Genomic DNA, 14,049 nt, shown 5'->3' on the forward strand with positions numbered 1-14,049 from the left:
GTTAAAAGTCTCAAATTCTCTGTAATCCGCACTTAAAGCAAGGTATTGTAGGAATTATGTTCATTGAGTCCACGTGGGTGAACAGTATCTAATATATAGATCCAACGGACTTCGCACTTTTTGAGTTTGTTTAACCGGTCACCACCCCTAATATCAATTGGAATGTGATCTATTAACATGCATTTGATGCTGGCAATTGAGTGGCCAGCTTCTAAAAAATGTCTTGCCACTGGTTTATCTGATGTTCCAGTGTCCAATGCCACCCTTATAGAGGACCTGTGATTGGCCATACGGTCCCTGAAGTTCCTCTTGGTCATGCCAACATACATAAGTCCGCAAAGACAGATTAAGAAATAGATGGCGAAACTCATCTGGCAATGTAGATGATGCCGAATGCGTATTTTTTTACCACTGTGTGGATGCGAAAAGGAAGACCCTGTGAGCGTCGAGCAACAGGTGGTACAATCCGCAAATCTGAAGCATCCCGTCCTCCTACCTGGTAACCAAGTTCTCTGGTTCTTCTGTGGCTGTAGTAGGGGACGCATAAGCATATTTCTTAAATTTGGACCTCTTCGGTAGGTACATAGAGGTGGAGCTGCGCCAAGACTGCCAAGAGCTGAATCACTTTCTCACAATTGGACAATGTTGTATTAAAGCCTTCTTAGCTTGTTGGGACATGCAGTCATAGGTGCTTGTAAATAAAATATGACTGTTGTCAAAATGTTTAATGTGAGTATTACCAGAAAATTTATCACGTGCTTTGTGAAGGCATCTACTGATAGTTTTTTGAGAATAGCCTCGTGAGAGAAAGCGTTGTATCATTTCACTTATCTGTTCTTCTGCACAAAGTAAATCTGTATTAATTCACAAAATCCTTAGGAACTGAGAGATCGGTAATCCCTCCTTTAGGGGGCTTGGATGGTGACTCGTAGACTACAACAGCGTGTTGCGGTCGGTGTCCTTCCTATATAAGGTAGTGGCTAAGGTATCATCTTGTGGAGAGAGGGTAACATCCAAAACATTTATACTGACCGGATCAACTTTACTCGTGAATCTGATTGGGGTGTCAAGGTAATTGAGATAATTAACCATTGCGGTGAACTGTTCGTCAGTGCCAATCCAAAGTACAAACAAGTCATCAACAAATCTCTTATAATAGAGTAGTGAAGAACCAAACAAAGGCAAAATATATTTCTGTTCGTAACAAGCCATATAAAGGTTTGTGTATGCGGGCGCCAAATTTGACCCCATAGCGGTGCCCATAATTGGCATATAATAGGCACCGCTATAGAGGAAATGATTCTTGGACAAAACTAAACATGTGAGTTCCAACAGAAATTCAGGGGGTGGACCTTGTGGAGGATGTGACCTTAACGCCGCTGCCACAGATGCCAGTCCCTCCTCGTGTGGGATAACAGTATAGAGGGAATTGACATCAAGGGTGGCCAATAGTACATTATTGGGTAAATGTCCAAGGTCCCTAATACCCTCAAGGAAATGACTGGTATCCATAAGGTAGCTCGGTAGGGAAGTCACAATAGGCTGTAGAAAGCATCAACAAACTGAGCTAGTGGTTGTAACAAAGACCCTCGGGCTGATATGATGGGTCGTCCAGGGGGATCCACTAAAGATTTGTGAATCTTAGGTAAAGTATATAAAATCAGACATACTCGGATGTTCAACCTTCAGGAAACCCATCATATCAGCCTCTATCCAGCCATGTGTAAGAGCTAAATCAAGTGTCCTATCAATAATATGTTTGAGGCGTGGCATTGGGTTGTCATTAACTCTCCGATACGTATTACTATCACTCAATTGTCTGAGGATCTCACTGTTATATTTAGACCAGTCTTGTAGCACAACAGCACCCCCCTTATCTGCCTGATGGATCACCACCTGATCATTCCTGATCAGACCTTTCAGAGCAGATCTTTGGGATGGTGTAAGGTTGTTGTATCTGGGTTTATGTGTACTCTTAATCATATCATTTTCAACAACCCTTAAGAAGGTTTTAAGGCTGGCATTAGAACTCTGTGGGTCAAATTGGCTAGGGGCCTTGAGGATGTGGGAACTAAATGGTACAGATTCAGTGTTGCCAATAAACTCACGCAGACGTAACTTCCGTCCTAACTTAAAGTGATCGACAGACCACTGAAAGTTATCGTGTACACATGTGGGAACAAATGAAAGACCAAGTGATAGAACCTCTTGTTCTGAGGGCGATAATACATGTTGGGACAAATTAAATACAGTATCTAATAACGGTTTGTCCGTCCTGCTCATTTTCTTGTAGCCCGCCCTCCTCGTGGGGTACCTAATCCTCGGCCTCTGCCTCTGCCAGTGACCGACCTGGTTCCTAAAAAAAAACGTACCACTGGGAGGTCTTTGATCAACAAAATTGGTGTCACTGGTTTCAGCAAGTTCCGTCTCTGACTGTGATTGTGAAGAAGACGAAGGATCAACCTCCTGTAGATTACGTTGATGGTAATTAAACCGCCTATGTCTAGAAATCACAGGTTCACCCTTCAACCAAGGATAAACCTGATGATTAGCATAATCATAATTAACTGTACTAAGTTTTTTAAATGTAGTCAGATCTTGCTGAAACTTAGTGATTTGTTCAGAGATCTGTTCAACCCAATTGGCTGACTTATCAACACAAAGAGAGGGTAATAAATTGTCATTAAATGTAGCTATGTCTTTTCTGATATTAGCAAGTTCGGTACCAACCTCCTCAGTAACTATAAGACCATGAGGTCCAGAGAGCATTTGTTAAGGACCCCACACCACTTGGTGCAAAAGGAAATATTATTGCGGCCAAAAGTGGGAATATTTCTCACACAAAATCCTCTCAGAATTTTCTTATTTCTAAAATAATCCGAGAGAAATTGGCCATGTAGTGTAACTTCAACCTCGCGCCTACGTAATCTCATAATTTTGTGAAAGAGATCAGCCGGTGTCTCATCTGGTAATTTAAAAAAATCACTCTGTTCAAATAACACCTTTTCGGCGGCGTCACCAGTTAGTGAGATAATATTAGATTCAATAGCCTGAAAAGCAACTTCATCAAGATCATGTACCTGACGTTGAGACATTTTGTGTCGGCTGGTAATACACAATAACAAGTACAAAGGATATTGAACTTGGCACTGACGAAACATGAACACAACAATCGGTTCTAGACAGAGGTGACCTTAGAAAATTAAAAACATTTAAAAAAAAAACAATGAAAAAATGTAATAGTTAAAAAATAACCAACGTAGGTTATGGACACAGACCAAAAATACTAGGGCTGATAAAGTGAAAATTGTTGTAGAATCAGAAAAATGTGAAGGGTGCTAGACAAAGGAAAATGTCCAATACAGGATAATTCCAATAATACAAAGCATAGTGTCCGCACTCCATATAACTTCAATCAACAGCGGGGTGCTCCAATAGAGATCAAAGATCCATCCATATAAAATTAATCTGAATTTCGCACTCACCATTTGAAGAATAAAAGTTCTTTATTGATAGGCAATATACTATATATATATATATATATATATATATATATGTACATATATATATGCACAACGAACTTTCCTTTAGATAGGATGCATGCGTTTGCCTGGCTCCCTGCTCTCTTTGCCACTGATTGGGAGAGGTGGAGAAAGGCATCAAGGCCCCCGCATCTGCTGATGCCAGTGACCCTAAGTGAAGATCTAAGATAGATCCTTTTATGTTAAGATGGCAAATAAATTATATTCCTGTACAGATACACAATAAATGATAGGGGGTGACAATAATTTGCTTGTCTTTCCCTACATATTGTATACCAGCAATGTGTGATATTAGTTAACGTAGACACTTCTGTTTATGACTCTAGTATCAGACTTAAAACCAGTGGGCACAAAATTGTCTTCCACTTGCAGACACACTGATATTCAGCATACAGAAGTGGATTCTAGCATGAGCATAAACAGAAAAACAACAACAATGAGGCAGCGCTTGCAGAGATGAATTGTCTAATTATCAATATAATTTATTATGCTTAAAACTGTCAATAAAACAATTAAAAATAAATTAACACTGTAGTAGATAGCCTCTAATCACCATTTATACAGCACATATGCTTGTTCCAAATTTTCCATGGGACCCTGAATGCTCAGAACCAAGTTTATCCTGGGGCTATAGCATAGTCCCTGGGCTGGAGAAGTGTGTTCCAACGCTGGAGGATTAGCAGTTCCAATAAAAATAGGAAAGTCCTCACCAGTTGTGCGTGTTGTGAACAGAGTCCAGTCCTTGGTTGCGGATGTGGTTCAGTGCTGGCAGTTTTGTAGGGTCCACGGTGGTCCAAGCAAGGGTGATTAGATTGTAGATGGGTGAAGAAAAGGCTCACACCTATGAGGTGTGAGCCTTTTCTTCACCCATCTACAATCTAATCACACTTCTCCGGCCCAGGGACTATGCTATAGCCCCAGGATAAACTTGGTTCTGAGCATTCAGGGCCCCATGGAAACTTTGGAACAAGCATATGTGCTGTATAAATGGTGATTAGAGGCTATCTACTACAGTGTTAATTTATTTTTAATTGTTTTATTGACAGTTTTAAGCATAATAAATTATATTGATAATTAGACAATTCATCTCTGCAAGCGCTGCCTCATTGTTGTTGTTTTTCTGTTTGTATCTATTATATAGGTGTAACTGACCTATTCAGGCAGCTGCTGTACACTCAAAATTGGAATTACACTTACAGCGCCCTTTCCAACCTAGGTTGGTTTGTCCCAATTTTTTGCACTATGAGCATAAACAGGCCTGTGGTTAAGGGATCACAGATGCTTTCCCAAAGATCTGTGTTCGTGGCCTTGGGCCCTTCTCATGAGCTTGGTCCCTGGGCTTGTGTCCAGTTTAAAAGCCCTCCGATAATAACTTCTACCGAACACGGCTCCTGTGAACAACTGCCTTCAGGACAGTGGATGGGAGTCAGATGGAAGGTTTTACAGGTTGGGATTTTTTCACAATGTGAAAAAAGTGTCTAGCTTATTTTATGGCGAGTTTATTATTATTATTATTATTTTCATTGCCTCTTCTGTATTGATAGTTTTTGTTGAAGTTTTTTCCCCGTAGCCTCTTTGCACCTCATTTTCTCTAGAATCTTTGTACTGACAAAAAAGTTCTAAAACATGTTCTCTCTCTCTCTCTCTCTCTCTATAGATATACATACTGTATACTGTATATACTGTATACTGTAGATAATATGTAAGCTACCTAAAATGGAATTTAGACACAGGTTTGAATGAACTCATAACCTACCTGTATTCTCTTGGTTAAGTGACTTAGCATCTGCGAAATGTTCTTCCTGCATCTCAAGGGCCTGGTTCACATTCCCATTCAGGTGTCCATCACTCTTACCCATGCTGTTGATTTCAGAAGAATACTCTTCCAGTTTCTCTTCAGAGCAGTGAAGTTGCTCCAGCACAGCCTGAGCTATTGGTATCATCATGGCTGTTGTGGCAGTATTACTGATCCACATTGAGAGGAAAGCTGTAACAAGCATGAAGCCCAGAAGCAACCTGTAAAAAACAGGCAAGGGACAATGCAAGTGTTAGTGCACATTTATAATTTTACAGAGCAGGTTTAAAAAGCTGCAGTGCTTACCATGGTCAGACAGCCTGGAGCTTTAATGCACAGACAAATGGGTTAATGCACTCACAGCTGCTGTGGTAAGAGCAGAAAGACCTACTTGCCATGGATTTGTAGTTGTACCGCAGGAGGTTGTAAACAGAAACCCACAGTAAGTGCAGACTAGGGGCTTACCAGGGGCTGCAACTGAATAGTCCCGGGCACTGTGACTATCTGGCCCTACACTTCAGTTCAAGTATTAATACAGTTAGGCTGTTTGTTTGGCGTTGTCCTGGATGGTGGCTTGACACTTAAACGTCAGATATCAGCCACAATCAAATCCTCATTCTTTCACCAGAGGAACATAGCCAGAATCAAGTACTTAATTCCCTCAGATGATCTGCCAAAAGTCATACATGCATTTGTATCATCTCGATTAGACTACTGTAATGCCCTCTACCTTGGTCTCCCAGCAAAATAATTGCAACGCTTACAGCTGGTGCAAAACACAGCTGCCAGGCTGTTAACCAACCAGCCCCGTTCTAGCCACATAACACCCATCCTCTACTCCCTTCACTGGCTGCCTGTAAGATGGCGAATCATCTTCAAGATTGGCTTTCTGAGTTTCAAAGCATTACATGACCAGGGCCCAAGGTACCTGAAACAGCTTCTGACCCCATACTGCCCCTCTCGATTACTGCGATTTGTAGATGAAGGACTTTTAGCAGTACCTAGAATCTCCCGTAATTCATCTGGGGGTCGAGCTTTTAGTCATGCGGCTCCGACTCTATGGAACTCACTTCCCCGCACAGTGCGAGAGGTCCCAACTATAGAATCCTTCAAAAGTAGACTCAAGACTTTCCTGTTTACTCAAGCAGTTCCATAATGTTCCTTTTAGTATCTTCATGCTTCTGTATTTTATGAAAATGAACTTCATTATTTTCTGTACTATATTATGCTATGTATCTGTTAAGCGCCTTGAGTCCTATTGGAGAAAGAGCGCTATATAAATAAAATTATTATTATTATTATTATTATTATTATTATTATTGGTGGTCTCCCGTCTTTGAGTTTACGTAAATGCTGTTATAAACTTCTCCCCTTGTGTACATCCATGTGGACAAATGTGCAAAGACAGAGATGCCCACATTTAGTGCCCGTGCATGCTGTAAAACCGATTGATGAGTCCTTATACTGTATGCCACCATCAATCGCACCATCAAACCTTGCACCTGCCTTATAGGAAGTGTAATTACGCATAGAGATGAGCGCCGGAAATTTTTCGGGTTTTGTGTTTTGGTTTTGGGTTCGGTTCCGCGGCCGTGTTTTGGGTTCGACCGCGTTTTGGCAAAACCTCACCGAATTTTTTTTGTCGGATTCGGGTGTGTTTTGGATTCGGGTGTTTTTTTCAAAAAACCCTAAAAAACAGCTTAAATCATAGAATTTGGGGGTCATTTTGATCCCAAAGTATTATTAACCTCAAAAACCATAATTTACACTCATTTTCAGTCTATTCTGAATACCTCACACCTCACAATATTATTTTTAGTCCTAAAATTTGCACCGAGGTCGCTGTGTGAGTAAGATAAGCGACCCTAGTGGCCGACACAAACACCGGGCCCATCTAGGAGTGGCACTGCAGTGTCACGCAGGATGTCCCTTCCAAAAAACCCTCCCCAAACAGCACATGACGCAAAGAAAAAAAGAGGCGCAATGAGGTAGCTGTGTGAGTAAGATAAGCGACCCTAGTGGCCGACACAAACACCGGGCCCATCTAGGAGTGGCACTGCAGTGTCACGCAGGATGTCCCTTCCAAAAAACCCTCCCCAAACAGCACATGACGCAAAGAAAAAAAGAGGCGCAATGAGGTAGCTGACTGTGTGAGTAAGATAAGCGACCCTAGTGGCCGACACAAACACCGGGCCCATCTAGGAGTGGCACTGCAGTGTCACGCAGGATGGCCCTTCCAAAAAACCCTCCCCAAACAGCACATGACGCAAAGAAAAAAAGAGGCGCAATGAGGTAGCTGACTGTGTGAGTAAGATAAGCGACCCTAGTGGCCGACACAAACACCGGGCCCATCTAGGAGTGGCACTGCAGTGTCACGCAGGATGGCCCTTCCAAAAAACCCTCCCCAAACAGCACATGACGCAAAGAAAAAAAGAGGCGCAATGAGGTAGCTGACTGTGTGAGTAAGATAAGCGACCCTAGTGGCCGACACAAACACCGGGCCCATCTAGGAGTGGCACTGCAGTGTCACGCAGGATGGCCCTTCCAAAAAACCCTCCCCAAACAGCACATGACGCAAAGAAAAAAAGAGGCGCAATGAGGTAGCTGACTGTGTGAGTAAGATAAGCGACCCTAGTGGCCGACACAAACACCTGGCCCATCTAGGAGTGGCACTGCAGTGTCACGCAGGATGGCCCTTCCAAAAAACCCTCCCCAAACAGCACATGACGCAAAGAAAAATAAAAGAAAAAAGAGGTGCAAGATGGAATTGTCCTTGGGCCCTCCCACCCACCCTTATGTTGTATAAACAGGACATGCACACTTTAACCAACCCATCATTTCAGTGACAGGGTCTGCCACACGACTGTGACTGATATGACGGGTTGGTTTGGACCCCCCCCAAAAAAGAAGCAATTAATCTCTCCTTGCACAAACTGGCTCTACAGAGGCAAGATGTCCACCTCATCATCATCCTCCGATATATCACCGTGTACATCCCCCTCCTCACAGATTATCAATTCGTCCCCACTGGAATCCACCATCTCAGCTCCCTGTGTACTTTGTGGAGGCAATTGCTGCTGGTCAATGTCTCCGCGGAGGAATTGATTATAATTCATTTTAATGAACATCATCTTCTCCACATTTTCTGGATGTAACCTCGTACGCCGATTGCTGACAAGGTGAGCGGCGGCACTAAACACTCTTTCGGAGTACACACTTGTGGGAGGGCAACTTAGGTAGAATAAAGCCAGTTTGTGCAAGGGCCTCCAAATTGCCTCTTTTTCCTGCCAGTATAAGTACGGACTGTGTGACGTGCCTACTTGGATGCGGTCACTCATATAATCCTCCACCATTCTTTCAATGTTGAGAGAATCATATGCAGTGACAATAGACGACATGTCCGTAATCGTTGTCAGGTCCTTCAGTCCGGACCAGATGTCAGCATCAGCAGTCGCTCCAGACTGCCCTGCATCACCGCCAGCGGGTGGGCTCGGAATTCTGAGCCTTTTCCTCGCACCCCCAGTTGCGGGAGAATGTGAAGGAGGAGATGTTGACAGGTCGCCTTCCGCTTGACTTGACAATTTTCTCACCAGCAGGTCTTTCAACCCCAGCAGACTTGTGTCTGCCGGAAAGAGAGATCCAAGGTAGGTTTTAAATCTAGGATCGAGCACGGTGGCCAAAATGTAGTGCTCTGATTTCAACAGATTGACCACCCGTGAATCCTTGTTAAGCGAATTAAGGGCTCCATCCACAAGTCCCACATGCCTAGCGGAATCGCTCCGTGTTAGCTCCTCCTTCAATGTCTCCAGCTTCTTCTGCAAAAGCCTGATGAGGGGAATGACCTGACTCAGGCTGGCAGTGTCTGAACTGACTTCACGTGTGGCAAGTTCAAAGGGCATCAGAACCTTGCACAACGTTGAAATCATTCTCCACTGCACTTGAGACAGGTGCATTCCACCTCCTATATCGTGCTCAATTGTATAGGCTTGAATGGCCTTTTGCTGCTCCTCCAACCTCTGAAGCATATAGAGGGTTGAATTCCACCTCGTTACCACTTCTTGCTTCAGATGATGGCAGGGCAGGTTCAGTAGTTTTTGGTGGTGCTCCAGTCTTCTGTACGTGGTGCCTGTACGCCGAAAGTGTCCCGCAATTCTTCTGGCCACCGACAGCATCTCTTGCACGCCCCTGTCGTTTTTTAAAAAATTCTGCACCACCAAATTCAAGGTATGTGCAAAACATGGGACGTGCTGGAATTTTCCCATATTTAATGCACACACAATATTGCTGGCGTTGTCCGATGCCACAAATCCACAGGAGAGTCCAATTGGGGTAAGCCATTCTGCGATGATCTTCCTCAGTTGCCGTAAGAGGTTTTTAGCTGTGTGCGTATTCTGGAAAGCGGTGATACAAAGCGTAGCCTGCCTAGGAAAGAGTTGGCGTTTGCGAGATGCTGCTACTGGTGCCGCCGCTGCTGTTCTTGCGGCGGGAGTCCATACATCTACCCAGTGGGCTGTCACAGTCATATAGTCCTGACCCTGCCCTGCTCCACTTGTCCACATGTCCGTGGTTAAGTGGACATTGGGTACAACTGCATTTTTTAGGACACTGGTGAGTCTTTTTCTGACGTCCGTGTACATTCTCGGTATCGCCTGCCTACAGAAGTGGAACCTAGATGGTATTTGGTAACGGGGGCACACTGCCTCAATAAATTGTCTAGTTCCCTGTGAACTAACGGCGGATACCGGACGCACGTCTAACACCAACATAGTTGTCAAGGCCTCAGTTATCCGCTTTGCAGCAGGATGACTGCTGTGATATTTCATCTTCCTCGCAAAGGACTGTTGGACAGTCAATTGCTTACTGGAAGTAGTACAAGTGGGCTTACGACTTCCCCTCTGGGATGACCATCGACTCCCAGCAGCAACAACAGCAGCGCCAGCAGCAGTAGGCGTTACACGCAAGGATGCATCGGAGGAATCCCAGGCAGGAGAGGACTCGTCAGAATTGCCAGTGACATGGCCTGCAGGACTATTGGCATTCCTGGGGAAGGAGGAAATTGACACTGAGGGAGTTGGTGGGGTGGTTTGCGTGAGCTTGGTTACAAGAGGAAGGGATTTACTGGTCAGTGGACTGCTTCCGCTGTCGCCCAAAGTTTTTGAACTTGTCACTGACTTATTATGAATGCGCTGCAGGTGACGTATAAGGGAGGATGTTCCGAGGTGGTTAACGTCCTTACCCCTACTTATTACAGCTTGACAAAGGGAACACACGGCTTGACAAATGTTGTCCGCATTTCTGGTGAAATACTTCCACACCGAAGAGCTGATTTTTTTGGTATTTTCACCAGGCATGTCAACGGCCATATTCCTCCCACGGACAACAGGTGTCTCCCCGGGTGCCTGACTTAAACAAACCACCTCACCATCAGAATCCTCCTGGTCAATTTCCTCCCCAGCGCCAGCAACACCCATATCCTCCTCATCCTGGTGTACTTCAACACTGACATCTTCAATCTGACTATCAGGAACTGGACTGCGGGTGCTCCTTCCAGCACTTGCAGGGGGCGTGCAAATGGTGGAAGGCGCATGCTCTTCACGTCCAGTGTTGGGAAGGTCAGGCATCGCAACCGACACAATTGGACTCTCCTTGTGGATTTGGGATTTCGAAGAACGCACAGTTCTTTGCGGTGCTTTTGCCAGCTTGAGTCTTTTCAGTTTTCTAGCGAGAGGCTGAGTGCTTCCATCCTCATGTGAAGCTGAACCACTAGCCATGAACATAGGCCAGGGCCTCAGCCGTTCCTTGCCACTCCGTGTGGTAAATGGCATATTGGCAAGTTTACGCTTCTCCTCCGACAATTTTATTTTAGGTTTTGGAGTCCTTTTTTTACTGATATTTGGTGTTTTGGATTTGACATGCTCTGTACTATGACATTGGGCATCGGCCTTGGCAGACGACGTTGCTGGCATTTCATCGTCTCGGCCATGACTAGTGGCAGCAGCTTCAGCACGAGGTGGATGTGGATCTTGATCTTTCCCTAATTTTGGAACCTCAACATTTTTGTTCTCCATATTTTAATAGGCACAACTAAAAGGCACCTCAGGTAAACAATGGAGATGGATGGATACTAGTATACAATTATGGATGGATTGCCGAGTGCCGACACAGAGGTAGCTACAGCCGTGGACTATTGTACTGTACTGTGTCTGCTGCTAATATAGACTGGATGATAATGAGATGTAGTATGTATGTATAAAGAAGAAAGAAAAAAAAACCACGGGTAGGTGGTATACAATTATGGATGGACTGCCGAGTGCCGACACAGAGGTAGCTACAGCCGTGGACTACTGTACTGTGTCTGCTGCTAATATAGACTGGTTGATAAAGAGATGTAGTATGTTTGTATAAAGAAGAAAGAAAAAAAAACCACGGGTAGGTGGTATACAATTATGGACGGACTGCCGAGTGCCGACACAGAGGTAGCTACAGCCGTGGACTACCGTACTGTACTGTGTCTGCTGCTAATATAGACTGGTTGATAAAGAGATGTAGTATGTATGTATAAAGAAGAAAGAAAAAAAAACCACGGGTAGGTGGTATACAATTATGGATGGACTGCCGAGTGCCGACACAGAGGTAGCTACAGCCGTGGACTACTGTACTGTGTCTGCTGCTAATATAGACTGGTTGATAAAGAGATGTAGTATGTATGTATAAAGAAGAAAGAAAAAAAAACCACGGGTAGGTGGTATACAATTATGGATGGACTGCCGAGTGCCGACACAGAGGTAGCTACAGCCGTGAACTACCGTACTGTGTCTGCTGCGACTGGATGATAAATAATGATATAAAAAATATATATATATCACTACTGCAGCCGGACAGGTATATATTATATAATGACGGACCTGCTGGACACTGTCTGTCAGCAGAATGAGTTTTCTATAGAATAAAAAAAAAATACCACACAAGTCACACGACGAGTGTTTAACTTTTTCAGGCAATCACAATATAGTATACTACTAACTATACTGGTGGTCAGTGTGGTCAGGTCACTGGTCAGTCACACTGGCAGTGGCACTCCTGCAGCAAAAGTGTGCACTGTTTAATTTTAATAATATGTACTCCTGGCTCCTGCTATAACCTATAACTGGCACTGCTCCCCAGTCTCCCCCACAATTATAAGCTGTGTGAGCACAGTCAGATATATACATAGATGATGCAGCACACTGGGCTGAGCAGTGCACACAGATATGGTATGTGACTGAGTCACTGTGTATCGTTTTTTTCAGGCAGAGAACGGATTATATTAAATAAAACTGCACTGTCTGGTGGTCACTGTGGTCAGTCACTACTAAACTCTGCACTCTCTACAGTACTCCTAAGCTCCAGTAAATCAAGTGTCTCTGTCTCAAATCAATCTCACTCTCTCTCTTCTAATCTAAATGGAGAGGACGCCAGCCACGTCCTCTCCCTATCAATCTCAATGCACGTGTGAAAATGGCGGCGACGCGCGGCTCCTTATATAGAATCCGAGTCTCGCGAGAATCCGACAGCGTCATGATGACGTTCGGGCGCGCTCGGGTTAACCGAGCAAGGCGGGAAGATCCGAGTCGCTCGGACCCGTGAAAAAAAACATGAAGTTCGGGCGGGTTCGGATTCCGAGGAACCGAACCCGCTCATCTCTAATTACGCATGCGCAGAACTGCCGTTTTTTTGCCTGATCGCTGCGCTACGACCGAAAGCAGCTAGCAAACAACTCGGAATGACCACCTAAATGCATATGCTCACCAGTTGTACACAATTCTGCTCTGGTCTTCTGGTCCACACTAATCTGTCCTCTTAATATCATAGCCATCTTCATTATCAGCGCACACATGCACCAGCCCAATCTTTGTAAAAGCTCTATCTGAAAACATTTACGCATACGCACCGCCCTGCATAGTCAGCAATTCCATCAACATACCCCTTTGAATTTAGCCTAAATGAAAACTCCCCTTTACAGCTGTACTCAACTGCAAGTGGAAAGTGACCAGAATTGCATATACAGATGTGTCCTCTTATACTGTGGATACGATACGTTCGCATCGTAACACACAGGTTGCAGCATAGTGTACACTATGAGTATGCTACGCTATACACTGAAGTGAATGGGAGCTGCATTCCGCACTGAGTACGAATTGCAGTCCCGCTACAGAATGCTGCTAAACACAGCAACACATCTGTAACACTGCATCTGTGTTTGTGTGCTCTTGGTTCCAGAGCATGTACAGTTCAAAAACATATAAGATATGCTCGGCAAACTGAGTTGTGTTCAACTCAGCATTAGCTCCATTAAAGATGTAACTGACTGCCCTAGCTGAACAGCTTGTAGATTTTTTATGCTCACTTGCAAGTAATTAGAGAAAAATTAAATCAGCAATCCTTCATACTGTAGAAGATTTTGTAGAAGGCTATGATTGCAGAGCCCAGATATCAGATAGAGGATCCCTCCATGGGAGGTATACTGCACTAACCCTTTTGTCCTCTAAGGTCTTACTCATGCTCCAAACATTGCAATCTTAGACCTAGAGAGCAAGTCTCTGTTTTTAAGCATTTAGCCCCTGCCCACTATCTGTTTCCTCCCTCTGGCAGGGGGTCTATTGCCTTCAGGAGCAGAGTGTGCCAGCCTTGTGCACCCCTTGCCCAGGAAAAGCAGCATGTCCCCCTGCATTT

General features: G+C 44.3%; 1 protein-coding gene across 1 annotated transcript in view; it reads right to left on the bottom strand.

The window, feature by feature from the left end:
• LOC135051349 (solute carrier family 13 member 2-like) overlaps positions 1-14,049 on the bottom strand; it is a 257,947-nt gene that overhangs the window by 116,836 nt on the left and 127,062 nt on the right. Inside the window, exon 4 of the mRNA XM_063957395.1 lies at positions 5,299-5,558. Within this exon, the coding sequence (XP_063813465.1) occupies positions 5,299-5,558 (260 nt within the window). The remainder of the gene's footprint in view (positions 1-5,298; positions 5,559-14,049) is intronic.

This window comes from Pseudophryne corroboree, chromosome 2, assembly GCF_028390025.1.
Source record: "Pseudophryne corroboree isolate aPseCor3 chromosome 2, aPseCor3.hap2, whole genome shotgun sequence".
NCBI lineage: Eukaryota > Metazoa > Chordata > Amphibia > Anura > Myobatrachidae > Pseudophryne > Pseudophryne corroboree.